This window comes from Mobula birostris, chromosome 4, assembly GCF_030028105.1.
Source record: "Mobula birostris isolate sMobBir1 chromosome 4, sMobBir1.hap1, whole genome shotgun sequence".
Classification (NCBI taxonomy): Eukaryota; Metazoa; Chordata; class Chondrichthyes; order Myliobatiformes; family Myliobatidae; genus Mobula; species Mobula birostris.
This window is the reverse complement of record NC_092373.1, coordinates 29,295,412-29,321,772: the sequence shown is the minus strand read 5'-3', so window position 1 is coordinate 29,321,772 and position 26,361 is coordinate 29,295,412. Positions and strand designations below refer to the sequence as shown.

Here is a 26,361-nt window from a genome sequence, read left to right as displayed (position 1 = left end):
CTCTCAGAAGGTTAATTTACAGGTTGTGCATGTAGTAAAGAAGGCAAATGCAATACTGGCATTTATTTCAAGAGGAATAGAATACAAAAGCAAGGAGATAATGCTGAGGCTTTATAAGACACTAATCAGGCTGCACTTGGGGTCTTATCAACAGTTTTGGTCCCCATATCTCAGAAAGGGTGTGTTGACATCGGAGGAAGTCCAGAGGAGAATCACGAGGATGATTCTGGGAATGAAAATTTTAACATATGAGGACTGTTTGGCAGCTTTGGGCCTGTAGTCATTGGAATTTAAAAGAATGCAGGGGGATCTCATTGAAACCTACCGAATGTTGAAAGGACTAGATAGGGTGGATGTGGACAGGATGTTTCCTATGGTGGGGGTATCTAGAACTAGAGAGCACAGCCTCAGGATTGGAGACCTTTTAGAACAGAGGTAAGGAGAGTTTTTGTTTTAGCCAGAGAGTAGTGAATCTGTGGAATACTCTGCCACAGACTGCGGTGAAGGCCAATTCTGTGGGTATATTTTAGGTGGAAGTTGACCATTTCCTGATTGGTCAGGGCATCAAAGGATATGGCGAGAAGGTAGGTGTATGGGGTAGAGTGGGATCCAGAATCAACCATGATGGAATTGCAGAGCAGACTCAATGGGCTGAATGACCTAATTCGACTCCTATATCTTATGATTTTACCTCCCACCTACCCACCTCCCCCCGTAGATTTACAAGCTGTCATGGTTTTTACATTTATTGTTCTCTACCCAACACTGAGTTCACTCCCATTCATTCCAACTCTTCCCAATTCCAAGGAAATTTCCATGTTCCTGTCAACCCTCACCAATTTTTATTGATGCACCATCGAAGGCATCCTGTCCGGATGCATTAGCACTTGGTATGGCAACTGCTCTGTCCTGATTTCAGAGGGTTATCAACACAACTCAGCCCATCATGAAAACCAGCCTCCCCTCCCCGTCTACTTTTCTCACTGCCTTGTAAAAGCAAACCGCATAACTAAATACCCCTCATGATGCATGTTCCCTCTTCTCCCTCCTTCCATTGAGCAGAAGATACAATAGCTTCCACCAGATTCAAGGAGACCTCTATCCCACTGTTATAAGACTCTTGAATTGACTTCTTATACATTGAAGATGAATCCTTATCCTCACAGTCTACCTTATCATAACCCTTGCACGATATTGTCTAACTGCACTACATTTTGGGGTTCTAACATTTTTTTCTCTCATTCATTCATTGTTTTTTTCTCTCTCTGTTTCGTGGATGTCTCTGAAGAGTAAGAATTTCAGGTTGTATACTGGATGCATTCTCTGACATTAAATTGAACCATGGCACTTCCTCTGTAAGTTTAACAATAACACTATATTCTGCAGTGTCTTATTGCTATCCTCTCAAACTACATCAAACAGCTTATGTTCTGAAATGATCTGTATGGATGGCTTGTAAAACTAAGTTTTTCACTCTACTTTTGAACTTGTGACAATAATATGCCAATGCCAAGCCACAAAAAATACTCATCGGTTTACAAATTTCTCTTCACAGTTGCACCAGTCACATTCTACAGTTCCTAAACCTTTGATGCCATTTTCTCATGGAGCCATCCCTGACATGCACTTTAGCAATTCATGTATGATACTCACCCTCCACTTTCAGTTCTCCAGATCTCGGAGAGGCCATCAGCCAGGCCTCTTGCTGATATAGGAGCAGAATTAGGCTATTCAGCCCATTGAGTCTGCTCTGCAATTCCATCATGGCTGATCCCGGATCCAACTCAACCCCTTTTGATTGACACATTCACAATCTGCCAGGAGCATGCCTAAAGTGTGACATTAAGGCTGTAGAAATCAGTGTGAGATCAATCAAAGTATAGGAGAGAGGACTGGTAGAGAAATGGGTTTGTAAGGACGCAAGCACAAGAAAATCCGCAGATGCTGGAAAACCAAACCAACATGTACGAAATGTTGGAGGAACTCAGCAGGCCAGGCGGCATCTATGGAAAAGAGTAAGCAGTTGACGTTTTGAGCTGAGACCCTTCATCAGGACTGGAAAGACAGATGAGGAGTCAGAGGAAGAAGGTGAGGGGAGGGGAGGAAGAAACACAAGGTGATAGGTGAAACCAGTGGGGGTGGGGAGGAGGGGTGATAAAGAGCTGGAAAGTTGATTGGTGAAAGAGATAAAGGGCTGGAGAAGGGGGAATCTGATAGGAGAGGACAGAAAGCCATGGAAGAAAGGGAAGGGGGAGGAACACCAAAGGGAGGTGATGGGCAGATAAGGAGATAAGGTGAGGGAGGGAAACATATTGTAGGAAGCAAATTTCCTTCCCTCTGAAGGCGGCATGAAACATTCTGAGTAATCTTTTTCAGGTGACCTTATCTTCTTAAAAGGGGAACCGGGAAGACCAGGCTCCCCTGGACCGAGGGGTGTTGATGGTTTTAAAGGTCCAAGTGGATACAAAGGTAATCCAATGGTATTTGTGCATTGATTCACACCTGTTGCTACTTATAAAAGGTTAAAACAGGCAAAAGACAGGCCGCTATGCGGACAGTGGTGATGCACTCTTCTCTAATTTGAAACTTCTTCACATTTTTGTTTCTCACTATTTTTTTAAATTACGAAGATCAAAATTGAAATAAAAAAAGCAATGAATGTGGGATCGGTGTAAATCGGTTGATGGTCAGCATGGATTTGATGGGTCAAAAAGCCTGGTACTGAGCTATTGTCCCTCTCTGACTTCAACTCACTGTTTGCCCACTGTTGATTACATAATAATAATAACAGGCAAAACCTTCCTTTGATTAATTTCTAAAGAAATAGGGGGAAGCAGTTGAGTTTATAGAGTCACTAAACTTGGGAGGGAAAGCAGTTGTAGATTGGTGACAGAGATATATGTTGATCGTGACCGGGGTCCCAATTTGGTATTGGGTGCCCTGGTAGAGACCAGGGTTGTCTTGATTGTATTAAGTCTGCTTGAGCAAGCATTGCTTCAGAAGGTTGGGGGGTGGGGGTGTTGTGTGGGGAGCAGATTGTGGTCAAGCATCCAATGCTGAAGAGGTTGGAAGTCTTTCGGAGAGAAAGTGGAGGGGATGGGTCACATAATTTCAACAAGGATGCAAGAGGTTCTCCTAATAATCCTGACCCAAAAGGAGAGTGGCAGATGCAGAGACTATACCATGGATTCAGCCCCTTGTGGCTGGCTACTTTTAGCTCTTGTTTCCCAAAGGCTGGAAATTATGGCCGCTTGGGGTTTAGGACCAGGATAACTGTTAAAGCAGGTATCATTCTATCTTTTAATACAGTAACCATATTTTAGAACTTCAATAACTAACCAGTTTGCTGTAAAAATATGAGGATTCAGTTTGTGTTTAGTTCTTTGCAATTTAATATAACCCCAGCTCACCCATGCTTTTGAAAGGAAAATTTAACTCATTGATTGTGTGATTACAGGTGATAAAGGTGAACCCTGTGATCGATGCGATGATGTTCCAATTCCTGGCCCGCCGGGGTCCCCTGGCCCTCCTGGAGAACCTGGTAAAACATTAATTTAGATCTGATACATGTAAATGCCTTTACCTGTGTAATTACTTGCTGGTTTATATATTGTGCTTCATCTGCAAAGGAAATGTAACCCAATGCATTTTATAATTTTAAGGTGATTGAAGAAAAGTATCGGGCGGGGGGTGGGATATCAGAGTTAAGTGAGTTGTGAGCACATGGAGCACACTGCCGGGCGTGGTGGAAGAGGCAGATACATTTAAGACTCTCTTAACTAGGCACATGGAGGATAGAAAAATGGAGGGTCATGTCAGAGGAAGGGTTGGACAGATCTTAGACTTATAACATCAGTACAGCATTCTGGGCCAAAGGGCCTGTACTGTGTTGTGGTGTTCTAATTTCTATAGTATTCTCAATTCAAAATAGCCTTGGCAATAAACACACAAAATTGAAATATAAGAGATGCATCTTAAAATGATTCATTTCTAAATCCTAATCCCCTCCTTTCGATCCTCCCCCTAACAATCGATCCCCAATCTGACAATGAATAAAAGAATACTTCTTAGCATAGGGAGCTTGAGCTACAAGTGACACGATTGTATTGAACAGATGATACATTTTATTCATTTCAAAAAGATGAAATAAATCCTTTTTAATTGCAAATTTAGAACTAAAGTCTAAAGCAAACTGGATGCCCATGGCCACTTTTACTTTTTTGTCACTTGGAAATGTGAACAATTTAGTTGAGGAAATTTGTAGTTACGGAGAAAGATGAGAAAAAACAATCAAGAATATGAAAGGCAGGGAGGGTGAATAGCATTTTTTTCATTCTGATTTCAATTAAATTTGAGGAAGGAGGAAGGTTGAATTTTGGAAGTGGTTGAATGCTGAGGTAATAGATGTGAGGCACAAGTCTGTGGTAAATAATTGATTTAGTGTATTCCCTACCACCTGGGGATGGGGGGGTGGGGAGTGAGAGTTCACTGACTGAAGACCAAGCAAAGAAGAACGAAGCCCATGTGAGGAAGGGTAGAACACAGAGGATGTGCAGTTAGCAGTGACACTGGCTGAGTGTTGCCACCGCAACAACCTCTCACTCAAAGTCGACAAGGCCAACGAGACTGTAATTGAGTTCAGGAGGAGGAAACCGGGGGGCCATGAGCCAGTCCTTATCAGGCGATCAGAACTGGAGAGGGTCAGCAACTTTAAATTCCTCAGTGTTATTATTTAAGAAGATATGTCCTGGGTCCAGCACGTAAATGCCATTACAAAGAAAGCAAGTCAGTGCCTCCACTTTCTTAGAAGTTTGCAAGGAATCGGAACGTCACCTAAAATTCTGACAAACTTCTATAGGGCTGTGGTGGAGAGTACATTGACAGGATGTATCATGGCCTGGTATGGAAACACCAATACTCTAAACGGAAAAGTCTACAAAAAGTAGTGGATATGACCCAGTCCATCACAGGAAAAAGCCTCCCCACCATTGAGCAAATCTACATGGAGTGCTGCCATAGGAAAGCAGCATCCATCATCCAGGTCATGCTCTCTCCTCGCTGCTGCCATCAGGAAGCAGGTACATGGATTCTCAGGAGTTGCACCACCAGGCACAGGAACAGTTGTTACCCCTCAACCATCAGGCTTTTGAACCAAAGGCGATAACTTTATTCGTCCCAGCAATGAACTGTTCCAACAACCTATGCACTCACCTTCAAGGACTTTTCATCTCATGTTCTCAATACATTGCTTATTTATTTATTATTATTATTGTTATTATTATTATTATTATTATTTCTTTGTTTATTTTCTATTTCTTTTTGTATTGGAACAGCTTGTTGTTTTATTTATTTGTGCTTTGGTTCTTGTCTGTCCTGCTGGGAGTGGCCTTTAATTGATTCTATTACATTAAGTGTAATTACTCTGTTTTCCCACAAGAAAATGAATTTCAACGCTATATATGATAATGTATATGTACTTAGATAATAAATTTACTTTGAACTTTGAAATTTAAACAAAGTAGGTCATCGCAGCACCAGTGGTGAGGACCAAGAAGCTATGGTCAAGGGAGGTGGAGTAGGGCTTACAGGACTGCTTTGAGTCAGTGCACTGAACGATATTCCGAGATTCATCTTCGAATTGAATGAATATATCACAGTTGTCACCATCAGTACCTGTGTGGATGAGTGTGGGCCTTTGAGAGCATACCAGGCGTACCCAAACCAAAAGCCGTGGATGAACCAGAAGGTTCGTGGTCTACAGAAGGCTATAGCTGTGGCATTCAAGACTGGTGATACAAGGAGTCCAGGTGTGAACTACAGAAGACTAAGAGTGAAAAAATAATTCCAATTGAAGTTAGAGATGCAATCAGAGGTACGTCAGCTCTGACAAGATCTGCAGGCCATTACTTCCAACAAGGGGAAACTTAACATTATGAATGGCTGTGATGTGTCATGCCAGATGAATTCAATGCCTCTTATGCAAGCTTTCAAAGGGAGATTAAATCTACCCCTGTGCGTATCCTGTAGGATCTGGTGGCCCTGTGATCTCTGTTTCAGAGGCTGACGTCAGAACGCCTTTCAAGAAGGTGAGCCCTCGCAAGGCATTGGGCCCTGATGGTGTACCTGGTAGGGTACTGAAAACCTGTGCCAACCAACTGGCAGGAGTGTTGGGACATCTTCAATCTCTCACTGCTGTAGTTAGAGTTTCCCAACTGCTTCAAATGGACAACAGTCTTACCAGTGCCCAAGAAGAGCAGGGTGAGCTGCCTCAATGACTATCACCATCTACTGTGATGAAGTGCTTTGAGAGGCTTATCATCAGCAGAATGAACTCCTGCTTAAGGAAGGACTTGGACCTGCTGCAATTATCCCTTTGCCACAATAGGTCTACAGGGGATGCAATCTCACTGGCTCTCTATTCAGGCTTGGATCACCTGGACAATCGTAATACCTACTGTACGTCATGCTGCTGTTCACTGATTACAGCTCAGTATCCTCAGTACTAATCAACAAACTCTAAACCCCGGGCCTCTGTACCTCCCTCTATAAATAGATCCTTGACTTCCTCATCAGGAGATCACATTTGGTGGGGATCGGAATTAACTTCTCCTCCTTGCTGACAATCAGCCCTGGCGCACCTCAGGGATGCATGCTTAGCCCACTGTTCTATTCTCTCCACACCCATGACACACCGATGACACAACCATTGGCAGAATTTCAGGTGGTGATGAGGAGGCATACAGGAATGAGATAGATCAGCTGGTTGAGTGGTGTTGCAACTGTAACCTTGCACTCAACATCAGCTAGACCAAGAATTTCATTATGGACTTCAGGAAGGGAAGTTGAGGGAACTCGCACCAATTCTCATTGAGGGATCAGCAGTGGAAAGGGTGAGCAGTTTCAAGTTTCTGGGTGTCAGCGTCTCTGAAGAGCTACTCTGAGCCCAATATATTGATATACTGTCATTACAAAGAAAGCGCAAATGCAGCTATATTTCATTAGGAGTTTGAGGATACTTGATATGTCACCAAAGACTCAAATATCCACAGCTGTACTATAGACAACATCCTACTAGAAAAAGCTGCAGAAAGCTGCAAACTCAGCCAGCTCCATCATGGGCACTAGACTCCCTGGCATCAGGGGCATCTTCGAAAGGCAATGCCTCAGAAAGCCTTCGCCCATCATTAAGAACCCCATCACCCAAGGCATTCTCATTGCTACCATCAGGGAGGAGGTACAGCAGCCTGAAGAAACATACTGACTGCTTCAGGAACAGTTCCTTCAAAGTACACTTATTATCAAAGTAGTTATATATTATAAAACCTTGAGATTCGTCTCCTTGCAGGCAGCCACAAAACAGAGAAATCCAAAGCACCCACTTAAGAAAAAGACCGTCAAACACTAATGTGCAGAGAGAAAAACTGCACAAATTGTATGTAACCTATTTGTTCTCTGTCTCAGTCTTGCTCTCGTGCTGTTTTGTTTCTTTGGCCACATGTAAGTTATGTAAAATTTATGTTAATTTATGTTGACTTTTGTTAGCCCTTCTCTTATGATATACTGTCTGCTGCTGCAAAAATTAAATTTTCTGGTATTTATACCCTGTATATGTATGTTTATAACAATAAACGTGCCTGAACCAAAAATCGTATCGTGTAAGTCCCAGAATGTCTTTTCATTTGTGTTTACTATCTTTCTAACTTCTAAGTTAGAATGATGTGGATGATCTGATCAGCTTGTGTCATTGAATTGACTTTGTTGAACATCATCTGCGTTGTTTCCCATTTAGGTTGGAGCGCCTCTCCAGGCCCAAAGGGAAATCCTGGCTCTCTGGGTGAAAATGGAAGGACTGGTTTCCCGGTAAGGCTCTCTTATGTTTAAGGGGAGTACCTCTTCACTCGGAGGGAGGTGAGAGTGTGGAACAAACTGCCAGCGCAAGTGGTAGATTCAATTTCAATTTCAGCACTTAAGAGAAGTTTAGATAGTAGGTACATGGATGGGAGGGGTATTGGGGGGGTTATGGTTCGGGTGCAGGTCAATGGGAGTAGACAGATTAAATGGTTCAGCACAGACTAGATGGGCCAAAAGGCCTGCTTCTGTGCTGTAGTGTTCTATGACTCAATGACTCTTCATTTGCCCTTCCCCTTTCTGTTGAGTTCCCATTGCCTTAAAGTCAGGCTGAAGGAGAGTCAACTGATTAAAATGGCTTCCGAAGGCATGAATGATAATTCTCTTTTCTTTTGCTCCACTTTCTCCCATTGCTTTCAATGTAGTCTTAGTCAAGAACATGCCTTGTACAGGGCTGCTTCATCATCAGGTACAGAAGTACAAATCAAAACTGAAGTTGAATGTGTAGTACCGAATGGATAGTTTAGCCATCTACTAAGTGGTAAAACACAGGTTAAATAATCAATAACATCACAAGTTCTACTTTAATTGTGGTTGTACTTCCGGCACTGGCAATGAAGAGTCCACATTCCTGACCGGGGCTACATTGAAAAGCAATGGCAGAAGGTGGAGCAAAAGGAAGTAACCAACATCAACTTGTGACTCATCAATTTCCTTCGTGCTGAGGCTACAGCACTGAAAGATGAAAGATTTTGTAATGATTTTATGTCACCCTTCCCACAGAAGTTGGCTGATAACAAAAGTTGGTTCTTCACAGTAACCCAGCAATGGTGTACTCCACCCGGTCATAAAATTAAGAACAGTATTCTGGCAGCACTCTCAAAGACAAGGCTTGCAATTTGTTTCCTCAAAAAATAATGCCATTATTTTCTCTGAATGAAATTTCTGCCTTTTTCCATTCATCGTTAATTTTGTTCCAATGGAAATATTCTAGGGTTCTCCAGGGTCTCCTGGTTTCAGAGGAGCACCAGGTCCAGAGGGTGATTGGGGGTCTATCGGCGAAGAAGGTGAAAAAGGAAACCCAGGTTATCCGGGCTTCCCTGGAACTACAGGAAGACCAGGAGTAGATGGAACACCTGGTCGAGCAGGTCGTCAAGGACCCACTGGAATTAAGGGTGACAACGTCAGTACTTTCAGCCTGTTATTTCTACTTGCATTTGCTCTCTGGTCATATTTTCCACACTGAATTCCTCCTGACAAAAGGCAGATGACTCGTGAAATGAGATAAAGACTTTATGGCAGCACAATGGCCCAGTGTGGAGCCACTATCCCACAACACCAGTGGCCCTGTGGCCTATTTGGAATTTGTATGTTCTCTCCATGATTGTGTTAGTTTACTCCATGTTCTCCGGTTTCCTCCCACCCTCCCAAAAATGAAGGATGGCAGGTTAATTGGCCACTGTAAATTGCCCCTGCTGTGCAGGTGTGTGGTGGAATCTAGGCAGAACTACAGATGGTGTGGGGAGCATAAAAATGGATTAGTTTAGGATTAGTGTAAAAGAGTCAGTATGGAGTCAATGGGCTGAATGGCCTGTTTTTCCACTGTATCTCTCTATATATATCTCCATCTGTCTTTCCCTTGTAATTCCCTATCTACCCAGAATCCAAGGAAGCAAACTTCCTTCAAAGTCATCTCCACCCAAGGCTTGGAACTCGCTCCATTCTACTTTCTCTCCCCATTTCCCTTCACACACTCTCCAAGCTCATCTTACCCATGACGCACACTGATTGATCCAATTCCCTTCTCCTGTGTCACCTTTACTGTGAATGACCCTCTCTGCCTTCTCCACCAAGGCAGCTGTCATCGCCTTCTCTTCAGAATCTTTCCTGGAAATGCTTCTCCGAATTCTACTGGTTTTGTTTTTCTCACCTGCATACGCTCAAAACAGGTTTTATCAATTGTCACATGATGGCCTGTGTGATTATTAAACTAATGGATGATCCCTCCTCATTCTTCTAGGCCGGACTAAAATCTTGGTCTTGGCTGACCAAACCATCCTCCTCCTAAGGTCACTTGGTAGCGTAGCTGTAACCACAATCACTTCACAGAGCGAGTAATCACTGATCCAGGTTCGAATCCTGCCACTGTAAGGAGTTTGTATGATCTCCCCATGACCACGTGGGTGCTACAGTTTCCTCCCACATTCCAAAGACCGACATGTTAGGGTTATTGTGTTTGGGCATGCTATGTTGGTGCCAGAAGTGTGGTGACACAATCCTCAGACTGTGTTGGTCATTGGTAATAATGATGCATTTTACTGTAGTTTTGATGTTTTGATGTAAATGTGACAAATAAAATCAACCTTACTTTACTTTAATCTTAAGGCTTCCACATGTCACATAAGGCACTCTATTCTTCTCCGTTTTGTCATGGGTACACAGTATCTGAAATTGCTTCTGATAGCCTGACCTGAAAGAGCAGCCATTCCAGCTTCTACCAATTGGTCTTTGAAGCCCAAGGCCGGGATTCAATGGCACGCAGAAGTGCAGAAATTATGGACTGATTAGGAGGGCCAAGCCTGTCAGACTGGCCTGCCACTCTGCTTGCCATCGAGCCCATTGAGCAGGTGGGGGACAACTCTTTCTCAGGTTTCTCAGCTCATCACTGAAGAATCCACAAGGAATCTGTGCTGGAACGTAGAGAGCAGGAGCAGGATTCAGAATCAGAATCAGGTTTATTATCACCGGCATGTGACGTGAAATTTGTTAACTTAGCAGCAGCAGTTCAATGGAATACATAATCTAAGCAGAGAAAAAAATAACAATAATAAATAAAATTTTAAAAATAATAATAAACAAGTAAATCAATTACATATATTAATTGTCTAAGAGGTAAAAGGGAAGTTAAATCAATATTTTAGATAATTGTCCATTTTCTGTTGGTTATTAATTAATGTTTGTATTTACAGTATGCCTGTATTATATGTTCTTTGTTAGCATATATCATTTTAGTTTATTAATAACTTAAGATCATAGCACCAATACTTTCAACCTGCTACGTGCTTCAGCCATTTGCTCATTGGTCAGACGCTCCCCTCTGAATTTCCCCTGACAAAGGGCAGGGGACTTGCAGACCGAAATAAAGAAACATTCTCTCAAGATAAAGTGTCATCTTTGGCACTTCCGTTCCAGCAGGCAAAAGACTGTATCGGGCCCAGCTACACACAGGTCTGGGCAGATCACAGGCTGTGACGGTGGGTGGAGGAGCTGGATTGGCATCTCCCACCCCAATCCCACGCTGGCCTCGGTAGTCACCGCTGAATCCACAGAACTGGAATGAAAACGTCGACTCCAAGGAACCACGTAAAGTGAAGAATGCTGAGGAACCAGCTACAAAGTGTATGCACCTTATCAGCAAGGCAAATTTAAAAATTCCCCAAGTGTTAAGGTTGAGTCCGGGATGGACTAAAAAATCTTGATCGAAGCTCGAGTAGATTCCCTATTCTGCATTGCAGTGCTGAGGCAAGGGGATTTGGAATGTGATGTCACACACACAGTAGCCAATCAAATTTTCCCTAAGGAAAGACTGGCCAGCTGATAGGATTCATTGTTTCTGCCTAAGGAAGATGGGATGAATTCACAAAGCAACTGGCACAAAGTTTCAAATATCAAAATCAGAAATAAAACTAAATATGATTTCAATATTCCATACTTCACATTTGCCGTTCTCTTTAAATGTGTTCCTATATAACAGATCTCAGGTAATCAGGATGCACAACTGCACCTCCCTCCCCATCATCCTTAACACGGGAGCCCCCTCGGGGGTGTGCTGAGCCCATTGTTGTACACTCTGCTCAGACGTGACTGCACGGACAAGCACCCAAATAATCACATTGTCAGGTTCGCTGATGACTCGACAGTTCCCCGATGAGACAGCCTACAGAGAGGAGGGCAAAGAGCTCGAGGCCTGGTGCCAGGCAAATAACCACTTCCTTAATGCCAACAACACAAAGGAGATAGTCATTGACTTCAGAAGTACTCACATCACTCTCACCCCCCCTTTACATCGGCGGCAGCAGTGGAAGTTCCAGTTTCCAGCTCCTGGGAGTGCACCTCACACGCAACCTCTCATGGTCTCAGAACACATCCTACACAGTCAGGAAAACTCACCAATCCCTCTACTTTCCAAATAGGCTGAAGAGAGCTGGGCTTGGCACATCCATACTCACGCCACTCTGCAGGTGCACGGCAGAAGGCACCCTAACAAGCTGCATGACTGCTTGGTACAGAATCTGCACTGCAACGGACTGGAAGGCTCCACAATGGGTAGTTAAAAGAGCCCAGTGCATCACTGGTACCAAGGACATCCCGCATATACAGTAAGGCACTGGAAAAGGGCCAGTAACATCATGAGGGATCCCACACACCCAGCTCATGGACTGGTTGTCCTACTCCCATCAGGGAGAAGGCTACGTAGCATCCACGCAGGACCAGGACCACCAGACTCAAAAGCGGTTACTTTCCCAAGCTTATCAGCACTTTCACCTACTATCTCCATCACTACTTTATCATTTCCCATCACTCAATCTATGTACAGACTAGTGTCACTTTATGGACATACAGTCAATCTATGCATATCAGCTATCTTATGTATTTTTATTTAAGGTCTTCCATTGGTCAAGGTCAACCATAGATGTTGCACCCCAGCTGTCTACGGGATACGCAAGCCGGGGCGAGACGATATGGAGAGCCAGCAGTTTCCTCTGTAGCAGGCTCCCTGTCCGCACGCAGCTGATAAATCCAGGGGAATGGCAGAGACCGATACAGTTTGGCGCCAGTGGTGTCACGGGAGTTGCCAGTCAGCATTGAACACAACGTAGGACTGCCTAAGGGACTCCAGCGCCGGACTTTTCCTCGGGGTTTGTTCCTGGAGCCTTCCCCATGAGTGGCACTAGCCATAAAGTAAAGATTTGAGATCAGAGTTTTCCTTCTCCTATACAGGAGAGGTACCAGAGGACTGGAGGATAGCCAATGTAGTTCTGCAGAAAGGATCTAGACATAAACCAGGAATTTATAGGGTGGTGATTCTGACATCAGTTGTGGGAAAGTTATTGGAAGGTATTCTAAGGGACTGGTTATATAAGTATTCGGATAGACATGGACTGATTAAGGATAGTCAATGTGGCTTTGTGCGTGGTAAGCCATGTCTAACCAATCTTACAGAGTTCTTCAAGGAAGTTACCAAGAAGTGGATGAAGGCAAGGCAGTGGATATTGTCTACATGGACTTTAGCGGGGCATTGATATGCTGCATTGGATCCAGAGTAACAATTATTTCATTCTCCTTCCACTTGTGAAGAGGAAATGACATTAAATAAACTAGAATCCTAAATTTTGAATCTTCCCCTGCATACTTTGCAAGAGGACAGTTGCATGGTTAAAGAGTTGACCGAAGAGTTTAGATGTTGTCAGCCAGATTGTTGCCTTTGCACTAAACTACCAGAAACCCGGGAATCTTGAGCGTAATGGGGCAGGGGTATGAGAGGGGGGTCATCCTGCTGTTTTCTCCCAGTTGTCATCATGCAAATAGCCAGGGGATGCAGATAAGGGTCATCCCCACTGAGACATACATCACTGGTTTCATTTCACTGCTCCTTCATCAATACTGGGCCAGGTCTTACCTGCAGAAGCTCAGAAACAGTGTGGGATGGGCATTAAGGACAAGCAATGCATGCACTGACCAAAAAGGAATGTTCAAAGTGCCCTATCTGACATTTTAATAAGAGTTCATTTTCTACCATAGCAATCTGATTCTGCATCCTTAAGTGCTGATGGCTGTCTATCTTTGTATTACTTAACTGTGAGGTATATTGAATAGTAATTTTTAAAAAATCTTTTACTTGTAGATGCAATATCCTCCACAAGGTGATGTAGGTCCTCCTGGTATCCCTGGTCGCCCAGGTATCCCAGGACTCATGGGATTCCCAGGACCCCCTGGGTTTGGACCTAAAGGGGGACAAGGTCCCAAAGGTGACCGTGGAGAACCTGGTTTTCAGGGAACTCATGGACCTCCAGGTTTGTATGATGGTTTGAAGTCGATATAAGTTTAAATTTTGGCATCAGTAACAATTTCCGCACTGAATCTTAAGCCCCATACTTCCCTGCAGTTTATCATTGAATGACCTGATATTTATGCTGAGCCAAAAAGTGGAGTGCCAAAGAAGTTGAGATGAGTTGCTACTCAGACTCTGTCTGGCACTGTATTCCATGCCCAGCACTGGGAAGCTTCTTAAGGAAAGGGCAGTGAAGATGTGGCCTTGGATTTATTTAACCAAGATCAGTCTCAAGATCACTGATGGGCACCTTTATTCCCAGAAGCAGCTCCGTTGTGATGATGTTGAAGTGGATTGGATTTTACAGTCCCAGTCGCGGTACTGTTTCAATGATATTCCACTGATCTTTCCTCTAGGGGACAAAGGAGAGAAGGGGAAATGCATGGTAGTCCCAGGACCCCCAGGGCCTAAAGGCGAAACAGGAAGAGTTGGGCAGCCAGGTGTTCAAGGTAAGATCTATCAGGATGGACAAAACCAGGAATAAGCTAATGTTGCAGCAATACAATTGTGGAACTCAAGCTAAATGTTCAAAGAGTAATCATGTTCTCAGCATTCAGCGTTAACTTTTTAGATTAAATACGTTATTCTGTTGTTCTGTCTCCCATCCCTCACTCTCCCCCTCTCCCCCCATCCCACTCCCACTTAGAAACATAGAAGCATAGAAAATAGGTGCAGGAGTAGGCCATTCGGCCCTTCGAGCCTGCGCCGCCATTCAGTACGATCATAGCTGATCATCTAACTCAGAACCCTGTACCTGCCTTCTCTCCATACCCCCTGATCCCTTTAGCCACAAGGGCCATATCTAACTCCCTCTTAAATATAGCCATTGAACTGGCCTCAACTGTTTCCTGTGGTAGAGAATTCCACAGATTCACCACTCTCTGTGTGAAGAAGTCTTTCCTCATCTCAGTCCTAAAAGGCTTCCCCTTTATCCTCAAACTGTGACCCCTTGTTCTGGACTTCCCCAACATCGGGAACAATCTTCCTGCATCTAGCCTGTCCAATCCCTTTAGAATTTTATATGTTTCAATCAGATCCCCCCTCAGTCTTCTAAATTCCAACGAGTATAAGCCTAGTCGATCCAGTCTTTCATCATATGAAAGTCCTGCCATCCCAGGAATCAATCTGGTGAACCTTCTTTGTACTCCCTCTATGGCAAGAATGTCTTTCCTAATCTGATTTCCTGTTCTTGCCACCAAAATGGATAACCTCATATTTATCCACATTAAATTGCATCTGCCATGAATTTGCCCACTCACCTAACCTATCCAAGTCACCCTGCATCCTCTTAGCATCCTCCTCACAGCTAACACTGCCGCCCAGCTTCGTGTCATCCGCAAACTTGGAGATGCTGCATTTAATTCCCTCATCCAACTCATTAATATATATTGTAAACAACTGCGGTCCCAGCACTGAGCCTTGCGGTACCCCACTAGTCACTGCCTGCCATTCTGAAAAGGTCCCGTTTATTCCCACTCTTTGCTTCCTGTTTGCCAACCAATTATCTATCCACATCAATACCTTACCCCCAATACCGTGTGCTTTAAGTTTGCGCACTAATCTCCTGTGTGGGACCTTGTCAAAAGCCTTTTGAAAATCCAGATATACCACATCCACTGGTTCTCCCCTATCCACTCTACTAGTTACATCCTCAAAAAATTCTATGAGATTCATCAGACATGATTTTTCTTTCACAAATCCATGCTGACTTTGTCCGATGATTTCACCGCTTTCCAAATGTGCTGTTATCACATCTTTGATAACTGACTCTAGCATTTTCCCCACCACTTCCTCTCCACCTCCTCTCTCTTCTCTCCCCTCCATCTCCTCTCTCCTCTCTTGCCCTCTCCCTCTCCCCCATCCTTATCCCCTTCCCCCTCTCCCCTCTCCCCTCTTCCCCTCCTCTCCCACTCCCCCTCCACCACTCCCCCTTGCCACTCTCACCACTCCCTCTCCCCCTCCCCTCTCCTCCCCTCCCCTCTTCCTGCCCCTCCCCCCTCTCCACCCTTCTTCCCCATCACCCCTCACCCCCTCACCCCTTCTCCCTCCCCACTCCTGCCTCCCTCACCCCTCTCCCCCACTTCCCCTCTCACCCCCCAACCCCGCCCCAGCAGTAATGATGTGATTTGGGGTTTTCACTAACCTGCGATGATCTGATTTGGGGTTTTCTCAGCCCGGTCATGCTGTGATTTGGGGTTTTCACTTCTCAGTGATGATGTGTGTCAGAGTATTCACAGCCCAGTCATGCTGTGATTTGGGGTTTTCACTGCCTGCTGATGATGTGATTTAGGGTTTTTTTCCTGCCCAGTGATGGTGTGTATCGGAGTATTCACTGCTCTGCAATAATGTGATTTAGGATGTACGCTACCCAGTCATCCTCTGTTTTGGGGGTTTCACTACCTGGTGATGATGTGAATTGAGATATTTACTGGCGGGTGATGATGTGATTTAGGATCTTCACTGCCAAGTGATGAGATGATTTAGGATTTTCACCTCCCTGTGATGATGTGATGTGGGGTTTTCCCTGCCCAATGATGGTATGATGTGGGATTTTCACCTGTCTGTGATGATGTGATTTGGGATTTGCACTGCCCAGTGATGATACAATTTGGGATTTTCACCTCCTTGTGATGATGTGATTTGGGGTTTTCACTGACCAGTGATGACGTGATTTGTGGTTTTTACTGCCTGGTGATGATGTGAATTGAGTCATTTACTGACTGGTGATGATGTGATTTGGGACTTTACGGACTGGTGATGATGTGATTTGTGGTTTTCAATGACTGGTGATGACGTGATTTGGGATCTTCACTGTCCGGTGATGATATGATTTGGGATTTTGACCTCCCTGTGGTCATGTGATTTGGGGTTTTCACTGACCAGTGATGATGTGATTTGCGGTTTTCACTGCCTGGTGATGATGTGATTTGGGGTTCTCACATTGCCTGATGATGATGTGATTTGTGGTTTTCACTGTCTGGTGATGATATGATTTGGGGTTTTCACTCCCTGGTGATGATGTGAATTGGGGTTTTCACTGTCTGATGATGATGCAATTTGTGGTTTTCACTGTCTGACGATGATGTAGTTTGTGGTTTTCACTGTCTAGTGATGATGTGATTTGGGGTTTTCACCTCCCTGTGATGATGTGATTTGGGGTTCTCACATTGCCTGATGATGATGTGATTTGTGGTTTTCACTGTCTGGTGATGATATGATTTGGGGTTTTCACTCCCTGGTGATGATGTGAATTGGGGTTTTCACTGTCTGATGATGATGCAATTTGTGGTTTTCACTGTCTGACGATGATGTAGTTTGTGGTTTTCACTGTCTAGTGATGATGTGATTTGGGGTTTTCACCTCCCTGTGATTATGTGATTTGGGGTTCTCACATTGCCTGATGATGATGTGATTTGTGGTTTTCACTGTCTAGTGATGATGTGATTTGGGGTTCTCACATTGCCTGATGATAATGTGATTTGGGGTTTTCACTATCTGGTGATGATGTGATTTGGGATTTTCACCTCCCTGTCCATTGACGATGTGCTTTAAAGCTTTCTCTGCCTGGTGGTATTGAGATGTGGTGTTTTCACTACTCAGTGGTGCTCTGTGTCGGGGTATTCACGGCTTGGTGATGATATGATTTGAGATATTTTCTGACCAGCAATGATGTGATTTGGGGTTTTCACTGCACAGTGATGATAGCAGCATAGAAACATAGAAAACCTACAGCACAATACAGGCCCTTCAACCCACAATACTGTGCCAAACATGTACTTACTCCAGAAATTACCTAGGGTTACCCATAGCCCTCTATTTTTCTAAGCTCTATGTACCTATCCAGGATGTGTATTGCGATTTCACTGTCCAGGAATTGTGTTTTGGGGTTTTCATTGCCCAGTGAAGATTTAATTTGGGGATTTCTCTGCTTGGTCATAATGTGATCTGTAATAATCACTGCCCAGTATTTCAGTATTTTCACTGCCAGTTGATGCTGTCTAAACTGAAATGACTTTTGAAGTTGCTCATTATCTAGCAACAACGAGCTTATTTTGTGCCTAACTGTAAAGGTCCAATGTGGTGCTCGCAGGTAATCCTGGACTTCAAGGCCAAGCTGGTCCACCAGGTTGTCCGGGAGACAAAGGAGAGAGAGGTCCTTCAATGGATGGTCAACTGGGCCCTCCTGGTTGTAAAGGTACACAACTCTTACTGAAGTGGTTTCTTGTCTTTTCTTCAACTCACCTTTGTATGTCCCAAAGTGAGAGTATTGTATTAAAAGAGGTTGAAAACAAATTCATTATATGGTTTGTTAGGATTTGAGTTTTGTGCTATTCTGCTTTGCCTCATTATCGTCAGTTTCAGAAATTGTGGTGCTGAAAATCTGAATCTACGAGCTCTATGTTCTTTTTTTTTATCTTTTTTATCGCAAACTTCATGCAAGGATAGAGATTATATCCAATTTGTATGGGGGCAGTCTGCCGCATCTGTGGATTGTAGATTACTGTAAATTGTATCACTATTTGTTCTGTAACAGTATCTGGTCTAGATCAGTACATGACCTGGATCTCCAGTTGCAGTGGTTATCATTTGTTCTGGATCACTGCTTACCAGAGGTTATTGGTTACCTGTACCATTAGTCTCTGGTCCATTTCAAAATGAGCTGTCATGTTTCAGATTGTACCCCCTTTTGTCTTCCCTTTTAATATTACAATTCCATTATTTAAATATATTAGAAACATCGAAACATAGAAAACCTACAGCACAATACCGGCCCTTCGGCCCACAAAGCTGTGCTGAACATGTCCTTACCTTAGAACTACCTAGGCTTACCCATAGCCCTCTGTTTTTCTGAGCTCCATGTACCTGTCTGAGAGTCTTTTAAAAGACCCTATCGTATCCACCTCCACCACCATCGCCGGCAGTCCATTCCACTCTCTGTGTAAAACCCACCACCCCCCTAACAGTACTCAAGCAGGAGTACTTATTGTCAAGGGGTACAGCCACAGGGATGCTCTCTAGCCTCTGACTCCTGCCCTTCCCCCTCCTGACTGTTACCCACTTATCTGTCTCCCCAGGCCCTATGTGACTACCTGCCTATAGCTCCTACGTATCTATCACCTCCTTACTTTCCCTTACCAGACGAAGGTCATCGAGCTGCATCTCCAGTTTCCTAACACTGTTAATATTGGGTGCATCTAATATGTTATTTATTGGTACAATCTTAACACCTTCCCCGGTTTAAGTGTGGGACGTTGGTGATTAAAATACACTTCAGATCCTGCCATTGTATGAAGCTGCATTGACGATGAAGAGTACGAAGTCACCCACTGTTACCAAGTTGTAAGTTTGCAACCGTAGTTCCACACATTGGCAGTATTGAATGTGCAACACGGAAAAGAAAGAAAATGCCTTTGCACTTCTCTCTGCATTGAAAATCTGTGGTAATCTGCATGTGAAATTAGCAACTCTGTAGTTGTGGATGTTAAAACTAAATGAATTTGGTGAAATTACTTTGTTATTGTCACGTACTGAAGTACGGTGAGAGACCTTGTTTTGCAAGTCACCCATTCAGATCTTTGTAGCACATCGTGCATGGGGGTAGAACAAGGGAAACAAAATGCGCAGAATAAGGAGTTACAGTGTAGAGGAAGTGTAATGCAGGCACACCAGAAAGTGTCAAGTCTATAACAAGGTGGAATGTGAGGTCAGAGGTCCTTGGGGGTCATTCATTAATGGGATAGAAGCAGTCCTTGAGCCTAGTTGAGCCAATGGAGGGGAGATTGGTTTCTAAGATGTGCTGAGCTGTGTGCACAACTCTGTGTGGTCACTTGTGGTCATGAGCAGAACTGTTGCCATACCAAGCGATAGGATGCTTTCTATCGTACATCTATAAAACTGGTTGAGGGACAAAGGGGCCATGCTGAATCTTTGAAGCTTCTTGAGGAAGTAGAGCTGCTGGTGTGCTTTCTTGGCCATGGGATCTCCGTAGTTGGATCAGGACAGGCAACTGATGATGTTCACTCCTTGGAACTTGAAGCGCTCAACACCGTCAACCTCAGCAATGTTGATACACACAGGAGAGTGCACACTGCCCCCTCTCAATTCATAGTGAGGTGTAAAACTCGCCTTCCAACCTGTTACATGCAAATTCGAAGTGAGTAAGCAGAGCTCGCTCTTTGCATAGCTCTCATGTATCAATACTTCTGTATTTTGGTCCTGTTCATAAGTAGTATAATTTATTTGGCACGTCCCCACTGACTCTCACCAATTCTTATCAATGCATTCTATCTGGATGCATAACAGCTTGGCATGGCAATTGCTCTACATGTGACCACAAGAAGCAAGACAGAGCTGTGGACAGAGCTCCGCACATCACAGGAACTAGTCTCCCCTCTATAGACTCCATCTGCACTTCTCACTGCTTCAGTAAAGCAGCCAGCATAATCAAAGTCCCATCCCACCCTGGATATCCTCTCTACACCCTTCTTCCATTGATCAGAAGATATAAAAGCCTGAAAGCACGAACTCCCAGGGTCAAAGATTGCATCAATCCCACTGCTGTCGGACTCCTAAATGTAACCTCTTATACAATAAGATGGACTATTGACCGCACAATTCATTTTCATATGATCTTGCACTTTATCATTTACCTGCACTGCATGTCCCCTGTGGCTTTTACTCTTTATCCTGCATTGTTATTGCTTTGTCTTGTTCTACCACAGGGCACCGCGTAATGATTTGATCCGTCTGAGCAGTATGCAAGACAAGCCTTTTCACTGTCTCTTGGTACATGATAAACCAATAAATGAACAAAAAGTGTGATACGGTCATCTTTATTGTGGATTGACATGGCAGAATGTAACACTTAACCAAATGTTTACATCAATCTGAACAAATGTGAGCAGTTTCACTTCTCTTGTACCAAAGTACCTTTCAAATCACTTCTGATATCCTCTCCCTTTTGTAGGTGACCCAGGATTTCTAGGATCAGTAGGTCCTCCAGGAAATCGAGGTAGACCAGGAGCACCTGGAATGCCAGGAATATCAGGAGCAACAGGTCCTAAGGTTAGTGGACCCGCAGGAATTTCTCATTCTCACTCATGGTCGTATCGGGCACTGGCATTGTTTCAAAAAGTCCTTGGTAGTTTTGAGCAAGTCTGTAATAGGCAGGGCATACAAAATGTGTTTATAAAGACTTTCATATGCATATGTGTAGGAAATCAAACAGTTGGTAATGGTTAGAATGTAATGGTAAAGTTTTCTGGGTTAAACACCCGACATAGAGTGTGCCATAACATAACACTGGAATAGAATTCTTTCGTATCCACTGCGATATTTCAGTTGTATTGTTATGTTATCCCTGTACATTTGCACAGACTATAATTATATAGATATTTGGAGGTGTACACACCAACTAAAAGATAAATTATAAAAAGATTAGCTTTATTTGTTACACGCACATCAGAACATCGAAACATACAGTGAAGTGTGGCATTTGCATCAAATTGAATCAGTGAGGATTGTGCTGGGCAGCCTGCAAGTGTTGCCACACCTCCGGCGCCAACATAGTATGCCCCCAACTCACTAACCCAAACCGTACATCTTCAGCATGTGAGACGAAACCAGAACACCTTTATGTATTTAATATTTCAGTAATATTCAAGTAGTATTGTAAATATGTTGTTTGATTAAGCATTCTTTGTTGCTTACATAATTCATTATGGGTTATATGTACAAAGTACGTGGATGGTATACGTCATCACCCCACCGGGTCATGCGTGCGCACCTCACTGAAAGTAAAACAGAACTAAGACACTCATCTCCAAGCTCCGTGTTTTTTGTTCAATTAGTTTTATGTTTTGGAATTACAAAAACATTACAAACCCACTTACAGTATTATAAATGAAAGAGAAAAGGAAAAAATTAAGGTTGAAAGGCACGTAAAAGAGGAAATTCACAGCCTTATAATGCTTAGAATATTTTTCATGAATTAGGGTTATCACAGTTCGGATGAGGGGAGAGGGAAATGAGAAGGTTGGTCCCACAGCTATAGATGAAGACTGGAAGCTGAGCTTGTCAGATGTTCTGAAGGAGGTCATTTGGAAGCATATTGGCAGAATTTTATCATATGAAGAGAGCAAAGGAAAACTCTGTCATTATTTAACACTCCTTTCAAATGATGCATTGAAATTGAAAATATTAGCAAATCCAATATTTTACTTTCAGGGTAACAATGGTTTTGGGCCTCCAGGCAACATTGGTCCACCAGGTCCTCCAGGAAACACGGGACTGCCAGGGGAGAAGGGTGATTCTGGTCTCTGTGGACTCCACGGAAATAAAGGGAATGCTGGTTGTAGGGGGCGTCAGGGACCTAAAGGTACTGAATTCTGCTTTGAAATCACAATTCAAAAATACAGTAGTTGTATAGTTAAATGATCCAGGCAACATCCTTTGTTAAAGATCAGATTGGGAAGGGGGAAACGTACTTGCAAATAACAAGTGGCTGAAATGTAAATGAATGGTAAAATTTCCTCCCTGTTGGTTAATATAAGCGTAGAAATATTGGTTGTAATATCTTCTTTTGCGTTGTATTGGAAGAAATAATTGTCCTCATGATTACATTATTTATGTTGAACATTAAAGCTTAATCATTATTTTATGGTTCCCTGGAAATGTCTGGTAAATAGTTCTCTATCTCTTACGACACAATTATTTTAGAAGGGATGGGTGTGGAGATTTCTAATCCTTCTTCAGATAATACATACAGTATATTTTAGTCAGATAGAAGGAAAGGCTAGGAAGGAAGGGTATTTCCACAAAGATTAAATATTATCAATAATGAATCTTCTAAAACATGAGGGTTTTATGCTTGGTAAAGTGCTACAAAGCAAAAATTGAATGCACAGATGCTGGAGCTCAAATAAGAACAGAAAATTCTTTGCAGGTGATCCAGGAAACCCAGGACACCAGGGGCCGAAAGGTTCACGTGGACCACCAGGAAGAAGCCTACCTGGACCTGCAGGTGCTGAGGGCCCACCTGGACCAACTGGTTCTCCAGGTATTAACCTTACTCACCATCATCCATTCTTTGAGAGAGAAAATAATAAATTTGGTGCTTGTATGGTACAAATTAAAATAATATCAATACTGAGCAATGGAACAGAAAGAAACTGCAGATGTTGTCACTCTGAAACAGACAGAAAATACTGGAACAGTCTGGAGGTCAAGCACCATCAGAGAGAAGAGAAACTTAGTCAATACTTCATATGCAGCTGATCTGTTGAAGAGACCTTGACTAGAGATAGAAACTTTATTTCTATCTCCACAAAATACTGCTGGATTTCTTAAACGTTCCACAATTATCTGTTTAGTGATATGCAATGAACTCTGCACTATATTTTTAGACTGACTGAAGATATAGCATTGGTTTAGTTGCATAGAATGACTATGTTATTACACCATGGTAATGTCCTTTTCGCCTTACATAATCCACATTAAATTTGTTCTGATCATCCCCTTCAGTATACTTAAATACCACTAGAATTATTCAATCTCGTGCACCATCACTGATCAATAGCTGTGAATATCATCGGTAAGTTATATGACTTTTTCATCAGGTTACTTAACTTAGACAAAGCTGTTCAAGCCTATGTTTGTTTCAAGCCCTCCAATAGCTCAACCTATGAGTAATGTTCTGATTCAACTTCTCTGGCCCAGAGGTCAACAGTCAAAAGTATGGGCAATTGATTGCATTAGCTGAAAAATCATTACCACTTTCTGCTTTTTTTAAAAATTTACAGGTTAATTCACTATTAATTATATTTCATATGGATTATACATTAAGAGCCATTATGGAAAAAGTACAATCGATGTTTCGGGCTTTGACCTTTAGGGATGACTCCTGTTTCTCTTCCCACAAATGCTGTCACACTGCTGAGTGTTTCCAACATTTTCTGTTTCTATTCTAATTTATTTTTTTCTTTTAAACCAAGCATGGTATACAAGTTAAAATGTTACCAGGTTTTTCAGCGAACTAAGAACATGCTTGTTTTACAGCAGCCTGGGGCAGCACGTTAGCATTGTGGTTTGCACAGCACTTTACAGTACAGGCAACTCGTGTTCGATTCCTGCCACTGCCTGTAAAGTATGTACGTTCTCCCCTCTTCCCCCCAGCTTTCCTCTGGGTGCTCCGGTTTCCTCCTACAGTCCAAGATGTACCAGTTGCTAGGTTAATTGATTATTGTACATTGTCCCGTGATTAGACGAGCATTAAATTGGGGGATTGCTGGGGCGGGGGGGGGGGTGCGGCTCGAAGGGCCAGAAGGGCCTGTTTCATGTTGTATGTCAGTAACTAAATGAATTCATCAGTAATACTTGATAATTGTGTGTAAAAGGAGGCTATCTAAAGGTGTGGGTAGTGAGCAGGAGGATGAAGTCAGATTAAATAACTCCTGAGAGGTATAATACATGGCGGTTTGAATTGCCTGTTTCTACATTAGACCCTTTAAGTTTATATAGGAAATTTGCTTTTACAGGATCACCAAGCAGAGGACCAATGGGTGATCCAGGTAAACCAGGAATGGGCATTCCAGGAGCTTCTGGAAGTTGTGGGCCCAACGGAAATGTGGGCCCTCCAGGCTCTCCTGGACCAAGAGGCCCACCCGGACGACCAGGAAGGCCAGGACCACCAGGGATATCAGGTAAATCATCCTATCCTGTGAATGGTGAAAAAGACACAGATGTGAATAAAGACTCTCAACATTCATCACGGAGCCTGATGGCAACTTCAGGACGATACAGATGTGCAGAGGTTTAGAAGTTTACGATGAGAGTGACTGGCAAAAGAAACTGTTTAGCTGAGGTCTAGAAAGTGCTGCAGGATGCTCGATTATGGCAAGGCTCAATCAGAATGTACAGAAAGAGAACTAAATGAATACTTGAACGGAAAAATATCTGTACATCTCTGGAGGGAGGAGAGCAGGAGGCTGAGCTGAGTGGGTTACTCTTCAATGGAGGCGGTCTGGACTCAATCCTGTGAATGACTGCCTTCCACTCTGTACAGTACAAAGTATTTCACAACTTATATCGGTGTCAATGACTCTGATTCTGCTGTTGGACATGATTCCCTTCTCCCGCAGTGACTTTTTATTGCAGCCTTCTACAATATATATATAGGTGCGGGAATGCAAGAGGCTTGTAGACGGTGAATGTGAGGGCTGTAGACTCAACCATCTCCTTCACAGACACAATCCCCTCCACCGTCGTGGACATCTTCGAAAGGTGGGCCTCAAAAAGGCAGCATCCATCATTACGGACCCTCACCGTCCAAGACATGCCCTCTTCTCATTACTATCAGTCAGGGAGGAGGTACAGGGGCCTAAAGACACACACTCAACATCTTAGAAACCGTTTCTTCCCCTTTGCCATCAGATTGCTGCTCGCTATTCATCCTTTGCGCTAGCTTATTTATTTTGTTGTAAATTAGAGTGATTTGTTCTGCCTGCACAACACTGCTGCTACAAAACAACAAATTTCACAACTTATGTCAGTGAGAATAATTCTGATTCTGCAGTCTTCCGCGACCAATGAACTAATACAAACCTCACTCCTTGTCAGAATATTTGAAGTCCGCAGCATGAGATGCCAGGACATGTCATCTGGTAACACTAAGTGCTACTTCTCTGTCCTCCAAAAATCTATTAAGTGTAGATTGTCATTTCCGCAAATATGTATCTCAATCAAATTACTTTTAAATGTATTTCACTTGTTATCTTGCATGTATTGTACACTCCATAAAGTGGTTCAAAAATGGTCCTCTGGTCTGCTGTCTGTGAGGATTCTTCAATATGTACAGCCTGCCGAATGACATAGCCGCTGGACACCAAACCTCACCCCCACCCCCCCCCGACCAAAAACTGGTGTATGGCGTCAACCAACCAAGAACTGTGAGAACAGCCGAGAGGGTCACAGGGGTCCTTCTATCGGGGACATTTATCAGGAATGCTGCATATGCAGGGCCCTTAGTATTAACAAAGATCCCACCCATCCATCCAGCATTCTCTTTGACTTTCTACCATCAGGCAGGAGACTCTGATGCATAAAGACAAGACTGGCCAGGATGGGAAACAGCTTCTTCCCTCAGGCCATTAGGCTTCTGAGCTCCCTGCTGCATCACAGTAGAAATATCATCTATACTGTACTGTACCCCACAATAATTAATTTATGCACTTGATTTATGTGTAATTCTTTTACAGATTTAATTCTTACTCTCCTGAATTATTCTGTGTTACCTGTAATACTGAGCTTTATACCCTTGTCCAAAGAAATGTTTCGTTTGATGGTATACATGTATAAAGTTAAATGACGATAAACTTGACTTGAATTGACCTGAAATGGAATCC

General features: G+C 43.2%; 1 protein-coding gene across 1 annotated transcript in view; it reads left to right on the top strand.

The window, feature by feature from the left end:
* LOC140196239 (uncharacterized) overlaps positions 1 to 26,361 on the top strand; it is a 204,784-nt gene that overhangs the window by 104,436 nt on the left and 73,987 nt on the right. Inside the window, exons 22-32 of the mRNA XM_072255086.1 lie at positions 2,377 to 2,469; positions 3,458 to 3,541; positions 7,790 to 7,860; positions 8,843 to 9,031; positions 13,754 to 13,922; positions 14,317 to 14,409; positions 18,051 to 18,155; positions 20,928 to 21,025; positions 22,187 to 22,337; positions 22,905 to 23,018; positions 24,496 to 24,660. Coding sequence (XP_072111187.1) covers positions 2,377 to 2,469; positions 3,458 to 3,541; positions 7,790 to 7,860; positions 8,843 to 9,031; positions 13,754 to 13,922; positions 14,317 to 14,409; positions 18,051 to 18,155; positions 20,928 to 21,025; positions 22,187 to 22,337; positions 22,905 to 23,018; positions 24,496 to 24,660 — 1,332 coding nt within the window. The remainder of the gene's footprint in view (positions 1 to 2,376; positions 2,470 to 3,457; positions 3,542 to 7,789; positions 7,861 to 8,842; positions 9,032 to 13,753; positions 13,923 to 14,316; positions 14,410 to 18,050; positions 18,156 to 20,927; positions 21,026 to 22,186; positions 22,338 to 22,904; positions 23,019 to 24,495; positions 24,661 to 26,361) is intronic.